The 16,007-nt window shown below is 43.0% G+C and overlaps 1 protein-coding gene across 12 annotated transcripts in view; it reads right to left on the bottom strand.

Moving 5' to 3' along the window:
• Positions 1 to 16,007, bottom strand: part of ADGRF5 (adhesion G protein-coupled receptor F5) — a 108,732-nt gene that overhangs the window by 46,849 nt on the left and 45,876 nt on the right. For all 12 annotated transcript variants that reach the window (XM_070074013.1, XM_070074017.1, XM_008263014.4 and 9 more), the window contains exons 2-3: positions 11,317 to 11,441; positions 3,329 to 3,383 (exon numbers count right to left, since the gene is read on the bottom strand). In XM_070074013.1, the coding sequence (XP_069930114.1) occupies positions 3,329 to 3,383; positions 11,317 to 11,418 (157 nt within the window). In that variant the 5' untranslated portion in view covers positions 11,419 to 11,441. The remainder of the gene's footprint in view (positions 1 to 3,328; positions 3,384 to 11,316; positions 11,442 to 16,007) is intronic.

Genomic DNA, 16,007 nt, shown 5'->3' with positions numbered 1-16,007 from the left:
TAATAAATGGAAAACATGTTTTTCATGGTGATTTATCATCGACATGATTGTTTTTGATGAAAGCGTGCCTGGAAATTTTTTTGGAAAAATCCTTAGATGTAGAAGTGGTTTCCTCCCCAAGGGCTGCCCCCTCACACTGTCACCATGGGTCATAAACAGCTGAGTTCGGAAGTACGGGAAGATGTTTCTTTGACAGCTGTAGGGTCACCAACTGCCCCAGAGGAAGCTGGCGGCCTGAGCCCTAGAAGAAATTGGCAGAAACCTAGAGAAAATGGTTGGATTTTAAAAGCCATAACACCAAAAGGGCAATCTCTGGCTCTGTGCTTTTTCACAGAGTGTGGGAGAGCTCAACAGGTTGTCAGTGTGAGGCAGAGGTAAGGATTCTGGCTTTAGAACACAGCACATCTGGGTTGGGTTGCTGTCCACTCTGAGAAAGAGACAGAAACACAGAGAAGGATATCACAGGGCTAATGAAATGAAGGCAGAAAGAAAAGAAGGGGATCCATGAGCATTTCCCGAACCTAGTAAAATGTGGTCAAATTTTCATGAAAGTACTGGGAAGTCGTGGGGTCTGGTTGTTGCACCGTGAGGGCTCTAACAGACTCCTCTATTCTGATCACAGGTTGCACATGCTCTTTTGGGCATCCTGGTATCTCTTGTCAACCACGCGACTACTCGGATCAAGTCTCAGCTGCCTGAAGATGTGACAGGTTATGAAGTTTCACCCCCTAGAAATGTGGTACAGCCATGAGACCAGCAGAGCCTTGCCAATAGAAACTCAGACAGAGGTATCTATGACATGATATGCAAGATCTTCATTTTTTCATTAGAGAAACTTCACTGGATGTGAGACAATGGAGATGAAATGAGTTCAAGGGTGTTCACTTCTATTTGGGATGGCCATAAGGAAGTAAAATAACTAGTATGCACTGAGGCAAATCTTAGGGTACAGACATGTTTCAAGGGTAGTAGAGGCCATCACTGTGACACAGTAGACTAAGCCTCTGCCTGCAGCATTGGCATCCCATATGGGTACTGGTTTGAGTCCCAGCTGCTTCTCTTCTGATGCAGTTTATCTACTCATACCTAGGAAGGCAGTGGAAGATGATCCAAGTATTTGCGCCCCTGCCAGGCTTCTTGGACCCCAGAAGAAGTTCCTGGCTCTTGGCTTCAGATCAGCCCAGCTCCCACTATCAGGACCATTTGGGGAGTGAACCAGCAGATGGAAGAACTTTCTGTCTCTTCCTCTCTCTGTACCTCTACCTCTCAAATAAATAAACAAATAAATAAATAATCTTTTAAAAAGAGTATGAGAAACTCAGGAAAAGCAGCCCCTGGTGGTCTGGGGAGTTTGTGGGAGGCCTTGCACAGCAGGAGCTGGTGTAACCAAGGCTCAAAGAGTCCCCCAGGTAAACAAAGGGGAACAACAGGCAGGGCATCAACCGTATGAAAAAGAACCAAAGGAGATGAAGAGGAAAAGCATGCAAGGCCTGGTGAGGCATGAGAAGATTGGCTTGTAGCTCCAAGGTGGTGGGGAGTCAAGAAGAGGTTTTATGGAGGGCAATGATAGGATCCCATGTATGCTTTTCAAAGGTCACTGTGATAGGAGTAGGAGGATGGGGTCCTGGGAATATCCAGCCTGCGGGAACACAATGACACCCACACAGGGCTCTGCATCTGGCACTGGACACTGAGGATCAGTGTGGCAGTGCTCACAGCTCTCCACTTGCTCCTGACCCTCCAAGAGCCTTCAGTTGCCCAGTCCAGTTCCTTGGGGTCCAGTGGGAAAAACGGAGTGGGAAACAGAGGTGAAGGGCTTGAGCCTCTGTCTCAACGTGATCCACAAAACAAAGTGCTGAATGAAAGAAGTAGCTGGAAAAGAAAAAAAAAACAGAAAGAAAGCAAACAAGAAGCTGAAAAGAAGACTGCTGCATTGAGTAAAGAAGCGGGCTTTTTGGTGATGCCAGAGGGCAGTTGAGGATATGGGAAAGCCACAGGGAAATCTTGGGGATATGAGGAGCGGTGATGGTGATGGTAGAGGAATGGAAAGTTATAATGCGTTGCTACAATCCATCTAGTGTCATTGAATAGGATGGAGTCCTCTGTAATTATTTTTTTTTTATTTGACAGGTAGAGTCATAGACAGAGAGAGAGAGACAGAGACAGAGAGAAAGGTCTTCCTTCCTTTGGTTCACTCCCCAAATGGCTGCTATGGCTGGCACCAGGCCAATCCGAAGCCAGGAGCCAGGAGCTTTCTCTGGGTCTTCCATGTGGGTACAGGGCCCAAGGACCTGGGCCATCCTCCACTGCCCTCCAGGGCCACAGCAGAGAGCTGGACTGGAAGAGGAGCAATCGGGACCAGAACCCGGCGCCCATTTGGGATTATTTTTTAGCAGTGGAATTGTACTATTTGACTCAGAGGTGCCTGGAAACTAAATGATGTCATCACAGGATCTTTTTTTTATTTATTTATTTATTTTTTTTTTATCTTTTATTTAATGAATATAAATTTCCAAAGTACTCATGGGTTACAATGGCTTTCCCCCCCATACCGTCCCTCCCACCCACCACCCTCCCCTTTCCCACTCCCTCTCCCCTTCCATTCACATCAAGATTCATTTTCGATTATCTTAGTATACAGAAGATCAGCTTAGTATACCTTAAGTAAGGATTTCAACAGTTTGTTCCCACACAGAAACATAAAGTGAAAAATAATAGATGATTTTTTTTTAAATGATGATGAAATCAGATCAGACCTATTGTCATGTTTAATCCCAGTGAGAATCAAGTTGGGAATTGATAGTTTCTTTTTTTTTTTTTTTTTTAACAGAAGATCAGTTTAGTGTACATTAAGTAAAGATTTCAACAGTTTGCACCCCCATAGAAACACAAAGTGAAATATACTGTTTGAGTACTCGTTATAGCATTAAGCCTCAGTGTACAGCACATTAAGGACAGAGATCCTACATGAGGAGTAAGTGCACAGTGACTCCTGTTGTTGACTTTACAAATTGACACTCCTGTTTATGGCACCAGTAATCTCCCTATGCACCAGTCATGAGTTTCCAAGGCTATGGAAGCCCCTTGAGTTCTCCGACTCTTATCTTGTTTAGACAAGGTCATAGTCAAAGTGGAGGTTCTCTCCTCCCTTCAGAGAAAGGCACCTCCCTCTTTGAAGACCTGTTCTTTCCACTGGGATCTCACTCACAGAGATCTTTTTGCCAGAGTGTCTTGGCTTTCCATGCCATCACAGGATCTTTAAAGAGTTGCAGCCTTTGTCACTTGATCATGTTTATAAAAGTGATTGTCAAGCAAAGATTGTACATACCTGCTCGCTTTTGCCTTAGTGGCTCCTCACTGGCTAGCTCATGTTCATGGAGACTCTGAAAGAACATTGTTGAAAATTGTCAGTTCATGTTAGAGAGGTTTCTTTCACTATGGCCTCCTGCTTACACACCCTTAAATGTTAGAGCTGAGCTGGAGGCTGCAGATTTGGGTCAGCACCAAGTGTCCCAAGGGTGGTGGGCAAACCGCAATGGAAAGGGTGGGGGAAGGAAATGGAGTTGCCTCTGTGGTGGGACTTGGGAGTGCACTTTTTATAGACCAGCCTGTGAATCCAGGGGCGGAAGAAAAACCCCTATCTGAGTGTCTCAGTGTTCCTGCATCTTGAGTCCTGTCAAGAAACATAAATCACAATGCTTTAAACTTGTGCTCTCTGACTAAGACTTGAACCCTGAGTCATTCCAGTGGCCTTTCAATCAAGTCTCACGACCTCTTCTCATGCTCAGCCCATCCCCATCTCACTGTTTCTGCTGTCTGTGGGGCTGTTTAATCAGTGTGCAGACCCCTGTTTAGAAGCTTTTCCCCCTCCTCCGCTCCTTTTTATTCTGGATGGTTCTATTGCAGGTTTCTGTGATAAGGGCTAAGAAGCCTGGGTACAAGGCTGTGCCATTCACTAGCTCTGTGACCTTGAGGAAGTTAGTTATCCTTAATGTCTCTCAGTTTTCTTTTCTGTAAAATGGGGATAAAAACAGTACCAACATCATAAGGTTGTATGAAAAATGACTAAACTACAACATGACACATAGTAAGCTCTTAAAATTTTTAGTTATTATCATATAGTACAATGGTTAAAAATAAGGACCCTGGAGATGGTGAGTTCAAATCCTAGGTTGACTAGAAAATGGCTGTGAGACCTTGCACAAGTTACCTCATCTCTCTGTGCCTTGATCTTTACCAATACTGTGGTATAAATGCATCCTACCACACGATGTTATTATAAAGACCAAATGACTGCTAAATGTAGAGAACTGAGAGTAGGTTTGGTTCTATAGTGACAGCTATTGGACAACAGGCATCACTGTTCTAGAGACACCATTCACACTGCCGTCTCTGTGTGCACACTGTCACCTGGTTAATCTCATGACATTCATCTACTTTCATCATGGAGTTTTTTTTCTTTTTTTCTGAAAAACTGCCATTCATTGGCTTTGCTAATGGCCTCACCCCCAGTTCCACAATTCCACCCCCTACTTTGACATAATGCACATTTCCTAGCTAATCCCGCCTTCAGGTCAGATTTCCTACAATATCCTTCAAAATCAAATATCCTTCAAGGCTCAGCGGAAGAGCCCCATCTCTTTGAAGTGGTTACAGATAGCCACACCCATAGAGACGTATCCCTGGCTACGACCTCTATACACCTGTGAACACCACAGGTGTGCAGAGCTCATTCTGCCTTCTGGGCTGTCTACCTTTATTTTCTAGTTACTTCACTGCACAGCAATAACAAAGATAACTATTGCTGGGATGTATTCAACATCCTGTGCCAAGACAATCTAAGAGGTAGCGGCTGTTACTATCCGTGTGTCACTGATAAGAAAGCACAGGTGCAGAAAGGCCAAACAATTTGTCTAAGGTCACACAGCCTTTCATGGCAGAGCCAGGATTCCAACTCAGCTAGTAGGCTCCAGAGTCTGCACTTGTTGACAGAGGCACTGATCATTTCATCAGGAGATGCCCTGGGAAAATGAGTTTCTCTCTGGAAGTGGATCTCACCTTACCTAGCACCTTTTTCTCTTTTTCCAAACCTCCTCCTGTTCTTGTCTCTTTTTCAAGAATAGTTCTTTTAGCTTTCTTCCACCCCTTACTGAGTTATATTTTCAGGAAATGATCAGACGCCAGCCATTAACAGCTCCATGTGAAGTTTAAACAAGGGTATTTGGGGGCTGGCATCCCATATCAGAGTGCTGGTTCAAGTCCTAGTTGCACTGCTTCCAATTCAGCTCCCTGATAATGTATTTGGGAAGGTAACAGAAGGTGGCCCAAGTGCTTGGGACCCTGCACCCACATGGGAGACCTGGATGGAGTTCCTGGCTCCTGGCTTTGGTTTGAACCAGCCCCGGCCATTGTGGCCATTTGGGAAGTGAACCAGAGGATGGAAGAGTTTCTCTCTCTCTCTCTAGTGTGTATGTGTGTGTGCATGTGTGTGTGTGTGCATGTAACTTCCTTTCAAATAAAAACACTTTAAAAAATACAAGAGTATTTTGAAAAGATCGTGTAGAATGCATTTTATGAATACACTGTGCAAGTATTTCAAATTTTTTTGCACGAAAATAAATGATCTCTTGATTTTAATTTTCCTCAAGCTTTTTGAAGTACTCTCCTGCATTCTCTTTCCTTAGGATATACAGGTTGAGGAAAGTACTCAAGTCAGTAGGAAGCAGGGAAGAACTATGTTCTGAAAGTCCATGAACACTCTTAAAGAAATGAATGGAAATACAATGAATTATGATTGCAATTTCCAAAGTCCAGTTGTTGTTTTGTTGGCATAGATGTTCTTTAAAGGGAACTGAAATAAGCAGGAACTAAAGGTGCAAAGTCAATGTATACGGCTGCTTCCCACCCAGCTTCCCCTGGCGCCTGGTTGGGCTCTGTGCCCATGGTCAGGAAGGTTCTTCCTGCATGCCTGCCTCCATCCTCCTCAGAGTCGAGAGACAGGACAGCTCCTGGGAATCTCTTTGTGTGCTCCTCAGGGCTGGAGACAGAGGACTCAGACAGTCCTGGAGAATGTGGTTGTCAGTGGTCACCTTGGGATAGCTCTCCCAGGTGGAATTGTTATTCTGTTTTCCAGTCTAGCTGTCAAATGTGTGTTAACACCCAGGGACCATTCAGTTCTCGAGTGCAGAGTATTGCCAGTCCCCCTGAGAATACTGACAGTGGCCTCTGCGTCCTCCAGAAAGCAGCTCCGCATCCCTGAGGGTGAGGCCACTGATTGGGAAGCACTGCTTTTTGAAGATTTTCTGAATCTTTGTGGTTATCACCTGAAACGTTCAGGGCATGCTTTTGCTAAGTACTGCTTCTACAACCTATCACCCACTGCCTTTCTGTTGTCCAGTGAGAATTGACATTTTTGTGGGAATAGCTTACTTTTTCTTTCCAGCTCAACCATCATGGGAGATAGTAGGGGGAAAGGCACCCTGACAGCAATACAGCCTCAAGGGATTTGAGGTGGTGGTACATGGCCTTGGTGGTCCCAGATTTGGGAATTTGCAAAGAGCTGCCTGCTGATTTATATCTGGATTTGAGTAGAGCAAAGGCAGCAGTCACACCACTGGCAAAACTCCAGCACCTCAGCTTAGGCCTCTGTTTCTTACATTTAAGAAATACATGCTAAGGCACATCGAGTGCTCCATGCAGTCTCTGGAGGTGGTGTGTGCTGTGCCCCTGTGTCCTGCTGGCCTGGGGGCTCCCCAGGGATGACAAGCCTTGCTGTCCAGAGTCTCCATGCCATCCCAACACTTGCCTTTGCCTTATACTCCAGGTGCAGGGTAGAACTTACCAGGGGATCACAGGACTCGCCTGCATATTTACTTATAACAAGAAAACAGAGTTTCTAATTGGACCTCCCTCTGCTTGTCTGTGCAGTTGTCCAGATGAGGATCTGAGCGACAATGGCCAGCTCTGTCCAGAGGGGATTTCCTGATGGCTGAGCTTCAGCCGGAAGAGACAAGGTCACCAATTCCAGGAAGAGCCCCACCTGTCAGACACGACGACTTTCTAAATAATGGCTGGTGTTGGGGTGGGGTGGCCTGGAGTGTGTGGAGGGTGGGGGAGTTACCAGTCATTTCAGGAGAGGTGGCTTTTTATGTGTGGAGAAGAAAACCCCAGGGAACAGTAGAGCAAACAAAATGGTCACCAAAGTTCACTAATCTCACTCGCCTTGCCAGAGCCCTGTCACTCACTCCTCATTTTCTTGACGTGGAATCCCAGTTTGCCATCTTTGTCTCTGTGTTGGACAATTGCCTCAGCAGAAGTCTTGCTAGAGACTCATAGAATGGCAGATGTCCTAAACAGCACTTTGGCCTTAGAATCAGTGCTTAAGGCATTCAGATTCAGCTAAAAAGCCCATGAGAGTTTCTCAGGCATGGAAAGCCAAGACACTGTGGCAAAATAAAATAAAATAAAATAACCTAAATGAAATATCCCTGTGAGTGAGATCCCAGCAGAAAGAATGGGCCATCAAAGAAGGAGGTATCTTTCTCTGAAGGGAGGAGAGAACTTCCATTTTGACTATGGCCTTGTCTAAATAAGATTGGAGTTGGTGAACTCAAAAGGCTTCCATAGCCTTGGCAGCTCATGACAAGAGCCTAGGGTGATTACTGACATCATAAATAAGAGTGTCAATTGTTAAATCAACAACAGGAGTCACTGTGCACCTACTCCCCATGGAGGATCTCTGTCCTTAATGTGTTGTACTATGAGAATTAATGGTAAAACTACTACTCAAACATTATACTTTGTGTGTCTTTGTAGGTGCAAACTGTTGAAATCTTTACTTAGTATATACTAAGTTGATCTTCTATATATAAAGATAATTGAAAATGAATCTTGATGAAGAATGGGGTGGGAAAGGGAGTGGGAAATGGGATGGTTGTGGATGAGAGGGTGGTTATGGGGGGAAAAAGCTGCTATAATCCAAAAGTTGTACTTTGGAAATTTATATTTATTAAATAAAAGTTGAAAAAAAAAAAGAAGTGTTGCTAGAATGTCTCCTCCCACAAGGGTATTAAGGCAGGTTTATTGTACTAGTCTTCAAAATAGTGACCAATTAAGAAGTACTTGAGCTCTATGCTAGTCACAACGCTAAAGGCTTATGTGTATGAGAATTAAACATCCTTACAGCAAATCAATGAAGGAGGAATTCTCATACTCCATAGAGGAAATGGATTTGGGGGGAATGGAGAAATGTGATGAAGCTTCCAGAGCTAGCAAGGGTGAAAGACAGACTCAAGCCCAGGTGAATGTCAAAGTTAAGCGTAGATCTCTGCTACTCCAAAGGTGATTTCTGGAGAGGAGCGTGTGTTGCCAGAAACAAATCTCAGGCTCACTGAGTTGAAATCTGTATTTTAAGAAGGTCTCCAGGAAGATTCATGTGCACGTTGAAATCTGGGATGCACTAGGCTCCACAATTCACCACATTTCAGAAACTCACACCTCATATTTTTAACCTTGATTGCATGGCAGCATTATTCACAGTAGCCAAAAGGGGAAGCACCCCAAGTATATATGGTGATGAGTGAATGAGTCAGTCCAATGTGGTGCGAATATACAGTAGAACAAGTTATAAAAAGCCTGCAACATGGATAAACCTTGAGGATACTATTCTAAGTGAAATAAGCCAATCACACACACACAAAAAAAAACCTGCATGACTCCACTTACATGAGATAGCTAGAGTAGTCAAATGCACAGAGATGAAGAGAAGAATAGTGTTTGCCAGGAGGAAATAGGAAATTACTGATCAATGGGTAGAGACTTTCTGTTTTGTAAATTGAAAAAGTACTGGAGACTGGATATACAACTAAGTGAATATATTTAACACTACTGAATTACATTCTTGAAAGTGGCTAAGAGAGCAATTTTTATTTTACACATATTTTACAACAGTTTTAAAAAGCCTATCATGGGGCTGGTGATAGTGGGTTAAACCACCGCTTGCAATGCTGATATCTCACACAGGCTCTGGTTTGTGTCCTGGCTGCTTCATTTCTGATCCAGCTCCCTGCTGATGGCTTGGAAAAGCAGCAGAAGATGGCCCAAGTGTTTGGGCCCCTGCACCCATGTAGGAGACCCAGATGAAGCTCCTGGCTCCTGATTTGGCCTGGCTCAGCTGTGGCTATTGTAGCCAGTTGCAACTGAACCAGCAAATGGAAGATCTCTCTTTGTCCCTCCCTTCCCCTCTCCCCCTACTCTGTAACTCTGCCTTTCAAATAAACAAATAAATAAATAAATATTTTTTAAAAAAAACTTATCGCATCACCATATGCAGCATTTAATGTACTAGATGGTCAGCTCATGAGATTGGGTGACAGCTTACAGCAGCATAAGCTGACCAAGTAGACTGAAGTGCACCTCTCCAATGGAGATCCTTGGTTTCTGGGTTGTATGAAGATTTCATGTCTTTAAGGGCAGATCTAAGGAGGAAAAGTGGGGCGCTTTAGGGTGGGGGTGAGAGCTTCTAGGAAAATGAGAGCTTTTGGTTCAAATTCCACTCCAAAAGATTCACTGGCTTATCTCCCACCCTGCCTGTGCCACCAGGCAGAGGTAAGGGCCCTTCCAGAGCTACTACCTCGAGGGAAGACCTGGCACAGTGAGAGGGCACTGCTGCAGCCATGAATACAAGGCATTCTGCAACAGGGGTGAGGCTAATCACCAACTGCTGAGATCGCCTCCAGACTTTGTCACCACATGAGTTGGGTAACTAGGGCTCTACAAGCCATGTGAATTCACAAAGTGTGCAAATGTTTCCCTCCTCAATTTGTATGAGCAACCTACTGCGTATGACTGCACAGGTGGAATTCCACACACTGGAGTCTGGAAGAGGAGACACATCCTGTATACTCCCAAGTCACAAGAAAAATAAAGAAAAAGACAAAGAAAATAATGAGGGGCCCAAAAGCCAAAAGAAGAAGAAAATGCATACAGTCATAATACAAAGTTCTGAAAGTGAGATCAAACATTTCAAATGCGGTATCTATGTGAATAAATTATACTCCCCTAATCAAAGTTAAATGTTCTCAAACTTGATTTAAAAGAAAAAAAAAAACCTCAACTACATGTATTTTTGCAAGACAAAAGAAGAACAGAATATTAAATACTGAACAAAAACAACAAAATGAGTAAAGATAAGGCAACCAAAATTGACAAATGGAATAGAAGATAAAGAATTTAATTCAAAAGTACCAGGTAGGAAAGAGAGATACAATTTATAATGCTGAAATGAACCAATGAAGTTCCAAAAATAGTAGCAGACTGAATAAAAGAGAACTAAAATATCTAAAACAAAAGAATATTTACATCAGCAGAAACAGCTCCATGGCAAGGAGAGAGATAATAATAGAAAAGATTTATACAGCATTAACATGTGTCAGGATTTTCCTAAGGGAACTTATAAATATGAGATCACTTCAGAAAACTCACAGTGAAATGGAATTACGACATTTATTTTGATGCAGAGATTTCTTGAAATACACATATAGTTTTTCCATAGCACAAATTTTTCCAATAACTTTTTGAAGCACCCTTGTATTAACTGATTTCATTTTCATAACACTCAGAAGGAGTCTATACTGCTACTGTCATCATCTCAGAGATGAAGAAACTGAGAGAGAGAGAATTACATCAGTCTTGCAAGATTTTTAAACCAATAATATACCCTTGCTCTGGCACATGCAGATTTGGATAAGGAATAACCCAGTAATTCCCTGAAGGAGGAAAAGAGGTACTCTTATCATCCCCTTTTACCTAAGCTAAGCTCCCACTGACGTTTTAAAGACAACATAGCCTGAATAAGTCATCAGCAGAGATCTTAGACGATTGCTGTGCTGCCCTCCATGATGTCAATCTGTGATTGTGACACACAGATTCATGTCTTTCGAAATATGTTCTATTCTGATGCCAAAGTTAAAATGAATCCCACACGTTCTGCTCAATCCTTTAAATTTGCTTATTGTCATTGTTGTTGGTTTCACAGAGTGGAACCCTCAGGCCCAGACAATACAATGTAGTTGGGGGTGGGGAAGGCTGGGAGATCTTTCTAGAAGCTATGCTGATGTACCATGACTGCTTTCAGAGTATGGCACGTAAACAGGCTAACATCCATTTTTCAATCACTGCCCCCTTCCAATCTGCAAAATTTTCTTAAAGTACTCCCCCCACTCTATTGTTTTCTAAGAGCCCTTTTCCATGTCCGATATTCTCAGGAAATCAGTGAAATACAACAAGAAGAAACATAGCAAACATGGATTTACTCACCAAAGGATGAACCGTAGAGTCTAAATTCAAGTTCAGCATAGCTTTGGAAGAATAAATCACAATAAAAATAAAGCACAAAGTGGTTCTCCTTGGGGATTTCATTCTTCAAGTTTGAGTTGCTTTGCCTGAAATGGAAATATGATGGTTTAGAGACAGAGCACTTTATTTATGAGACAAAAAGAAGAGCAAGAAGTACTGCACAAGGACCTTTTTAAATAAAGATGACTGCAGTAACTTTGAAGTAGAATCTCTGTCTCAACCCTTGGATGAGGAAATGTCAGGGGAAGGTAGGGGAGAGAGGAGGGAGGGTGGTCCCTGTATGTACATGGAACACAGGTAGCCATTTCCTGGAGAGGGAGAGAGGGAAGAAATGAGGAAGTAGAGTGAAGGAGAAACAGAGAATGAAAGCAAAAGAAGGAAAAGACATCTCAGCAAGAAAAGCCTTTAACATCGTGACCCAAGACAAGTACCACATGAACAAAAGGATTCAGAGAACACCATTCGGTTTTGCCACGTGTAATAATCTTTGGCATTTTCAGTTCTTACTCTCTTACTCTACATTAGTTCCTATCTTACCCTAGTTTTTCTTTTGATTCTGGTAGGAGCCCATTAAATTGACTTCATGACCAATATCAGTGGGCTATATTGCCCACTCCTGGCCTTAGATGTAGAAATATAAATTGTACTTTATAGTATTATTTTATACTATATTTTATAAAATAAAATATTAATATAATTTATCTTACCCAAACTATTTCTGCTATGGTTTGGATGTGATTTATCTCCACCAAAACTCAAATTGAGACTTGATCTGCTAAGTAACGGCATTGATCTGGAGGCAGCTTTAAGAGGTGGGGCCTAGTGAGAGGATCAGATCACAGAGGCACCCCCATCAGAAAGGACTAATGCTCATCTCTCCAGATCAGGTTGTTTCATGTGACTGACTGGTTCTCAGGAGAGCATGTTGCTACAAAGTGAGGTCACCGCCACATGTTCAGCTACTTCTACACACAGTCAGTCCCCTTTCCACTTATCCAATGGGTTGTGATGTTGCCAGGGGGCCTTACCAGGAGATTTCACCATGCACTTTGGCACTCCCAGCCACTAAAATCAAGAGTCAAATAAACCTGTTTTCTTTATGTATTACCCAGTACCAGGTGTTTTGTTATAGTAACACAAAACAGACTAAGAATGATTGATTTATGAAAATTCTTTATAATGATGGTGATGTAAGCTGACCTTTATGGTGGCTAGATTAATCATTATTGCATCTTAAGAGTCTAATATCACATGGCATCTCAACCTTATCAGGTCTGAGGACAAAGATAATCTAGTTTGTAGAGAATCCTTTCCTGACTGACTTTTCTCTGTTCAAATGTTATAAGAAGAGCACTAAACTAGAAGATCTATGATCCAGGATTACTATAAAGTAGCTGTATCCTTGAAGAAGTAACTTAACACTCTCCAACTGTAAATTTCCTCATCAGTAAAACGGAAATGGTTGTACCTCCTTTAGTTTTCTCACTGAGTTTTCTGGAAATTAAAAGCCATGAAGAGCTCCAGCGATGCGGGCTGTGATGACTGTCGCCTGATTATCAGTGGAATCCAGAGGGCAACCATGAGGAGGGGCCGGCCTTGGCCAAGGCATTGCAGGGAGCATCAGGAACTGTGTTTTGCATAACACACTGATGATGGCCCAGGTTTACATGCCAGAGGGGTATTGTATTTCCATCACCAGTTGCTGACTCTTGCCTTTTCCTTTTCCCCAGAGGAAAAGAGGGAAACATGGGGCTCTGCAAAACTGACCCAATTTGCAAATCTGGCACTCAAACACATTTTTTAAATTCTGCAACTCAATGTTTATTTTTGTAAACTATACCTTGCAATTTCAGTTACAGGAATACGCATCTGCAGTAGGGAAAATCACAGCAAGGCATTACTTAGTTCCTAAATTGAGGCTTTCCAACCTTTATGGGATAGGGTGATTTAGCCTGCTTGATAACAACTATTCCTGGGATGAGTCAGGTACTTGGGAGACAACTTAATCTTTACTGTGCACTGTCCTTGGTGGCTCTAAATTGAGGCAGTTCATCCAGGGGATGAGACTTAGTAAGTGAAGAGTTAATGAGCCTCTCTTAGTATCTGACACCCAGAGAGGTACTTATAGGGGGTCGACAGCGGGCCCCACCTCTGCCTACCCTTTCCTGACTTTGGCAGTGCCTCCTTTGTTTGTCAGAGTCAGTAGGAATTATAATGTCCCCAGATGGTCATGCCCATCCCTTTTTTCAAGCCATCAACCAGTACTGTCCTCATCTTCCTCCAGCCCTGCTTCACCTAAGGTAGTTGGTAAAATTAACATTCCTCTCTCTGTTGCTTGACTTATAGATGACAAAATCACAAGTGGAAAGAGATAGAGATGTAGGGAGGAAACCACTATGGGGAGGGGCATTCTCTGGATGCATGGTTGTCATTTACACAGCAAGGTGAGAGGTTCTCCACTTGAAAGAAAGAAGATTGCCACCCCTTTCAGGAGGAGGTAATACTCAAATACCTGACAGCCAGTACAGCATGGGCCTGGCCAATAGAAACAGTGATGCTACCTGAAGGTCATTTCAACTTTTGTGGCTACTTTGTTGAGGACAGCCCATAAAGTTTGTGGAGGGGTAGGTATTCGGCCTGGCAGTTAAGACACTGCTTAAGATGCCTACATCTCACCTCTAAGTACCTGAAGTCAATCCCCAGCTCTTCTGCCGATTCCAATTTCCTGCTAATTCAGACCCTGACAGGCCACAGGCAATGGCTGTAGTGATTCATTGAATTCCTGCTACCCACATGGAAGGCCTGGGCTGAGTTTTCCCTGCTCCCAGCTCTGGCCCAGCTCAACCCCTGTCATTTCAGGCATTTATGGAGTGAGCCAGTAGATGTGGGAGTTTCTTTCTCTCCTGCTCTCTCTCTCTCCTCTCTCTCTCTGCCTCTCAAATAAAAACAAGCTTGTTGAAAAAAGGAATTAAAAGATGAGTTTGTTTTAGGGTAAAAATTTGTGGGACATAAGCATGAAATTTGTTTCACAATTCACATTTTCCACAACAGTTTTCAAGTCTTCTCTAACATGTGGAGAGATACCAGAAGATGAACTTTTCTTACCTACATTGCTAATCTTGCATAGACCCACCAGTACACAGTGTTCTCACCTGTGAGGAAGCCAATGGATATTGTCCTTGGCTAATGGAAGAATAAATCCACATTCATGCAGTTAAAAACATGGAGCAGCCTCCCCAACCCCTTCAGGCAATGTGTCTTCTGGAGGACCCTTTAAATCTGCTAAATCTCTAAAACTTCTGGATTAAAGGACAAAGATATTCACAGAGAGAACCAGAGGCAGAGAGAGGGAGAGAGGGAGAGAGGGAGAGGGAAAGAGGGAGAGGAAGAGAAAGAGAGAGAGAGAGAGAGAGAGAGAGAGAAAGTCATCTTGTGTCATTTCCAATCTCTTTCTCTTTTTAAGTTAAAATCAAAGGCACTCACTATTAAATCTACTGATCTATGTGAGCTGGCTGTATCTTAAGAAAATACTGAGAAATATGATGTAATCAGATTAACCTTATGGCATTGAGTAACTTCCTGGTCTCCTCTGACTCCATTTTCCTGTCTGTGAAGTTAAGAGGGAGAGAAAGGAAAAGAAAGCACACCCTAACATCATATGCCAGGAATAGGTCATGAGAATTCTCCACAGCTTTGCACTTGATGGAGGAAGGGTCCAAGTTCCTCAGAGTAGGCAATAATGACATTGTCTGGAAGAGCAACTATGCGCCAAGAACCTTCGTTAGGACACTGAGCTGTTGCAAATCTTAGAAACCATCCGTGATTAAGATCCACTCCTTTCCTAGAACCACCCCCCACCCCCAAGCTGTAGCACCTGTGACTAGAACTGTTAGTTTGATATAAGATGTTGGCTTCCCAGAGGCAGCTCAACCTGCTCACCGCAAGACCAATACCAGACTCTCATCAGCAAAGTTAAGGATTTGAAAGAACTGATTGATTTCGAACTTAGGATGCAAGAGCTGGCCTCTGAGATCTCGTTATGATTCTAAGAGTCTAAAACCCTCATAATGACATCATCTCAAATGCAACCCCACTCGGTTAACTTCCGAGCTTCACAGTGACTTTTCCAGCTCAGACCTTCCCTGCCCCTCACATACACCATAGCTACAGCTGTCTTTCCTTTCCCTTCTGCTTCATCTCTACGCAGAGGCAAGACTGACCTCACTGAAGCACTCATCTCCCAAGCTACTCCCTGTTGGGGTCCTCATTGTGCTCAGGTAAAGGTGATCACTTTCACTGGTACCCAAGACCCTTCAAGATCTGGGCTGTTTCTATTACAAATGAGTGTGATTTGTTAGCATCTGTCATATTTTTGCTAACAAAGTCACTTTGATTTTCGTAATCTGAAATAATGCAAGAGATCTTCTAGTGTTCATGCGTTGGGTTTTTGTAAAGAGGCCAAAATCAATCTGGAAATTAATCTTGGTAGTGGAAAGGAGTGATTTTTGTCCAATTATTTTTCAGAGGTTAGCAAAAACAAAACACTCCTGACATTTGTTTGGTTTGTCAATCTCCATCCTTTCCTGTCCTGTAGCCCCAACAAAAAATTACTACATTTTCAAATTCTGTCTTTCTTTCAATGTCTAGACAAA

This window comes from Oryctolagus cuniculus, chromosome 5 (assembly GCF_964237555.1).
Source record: "Oryctolagus cuniculus chromosome 5, mOryCun1.1, whole genome shotgun sequence".
NCBI lineage: Eukaryota > Metazoa > Chordata > Mammalia > Lagomorpha > Leporidae > Oryctolagus > Oryctolagus cuniculus.
Note: the sequence above shows the minus strand (reverse complement) of the source record. Positions and strands in the feature narration are given on the sequence as shown.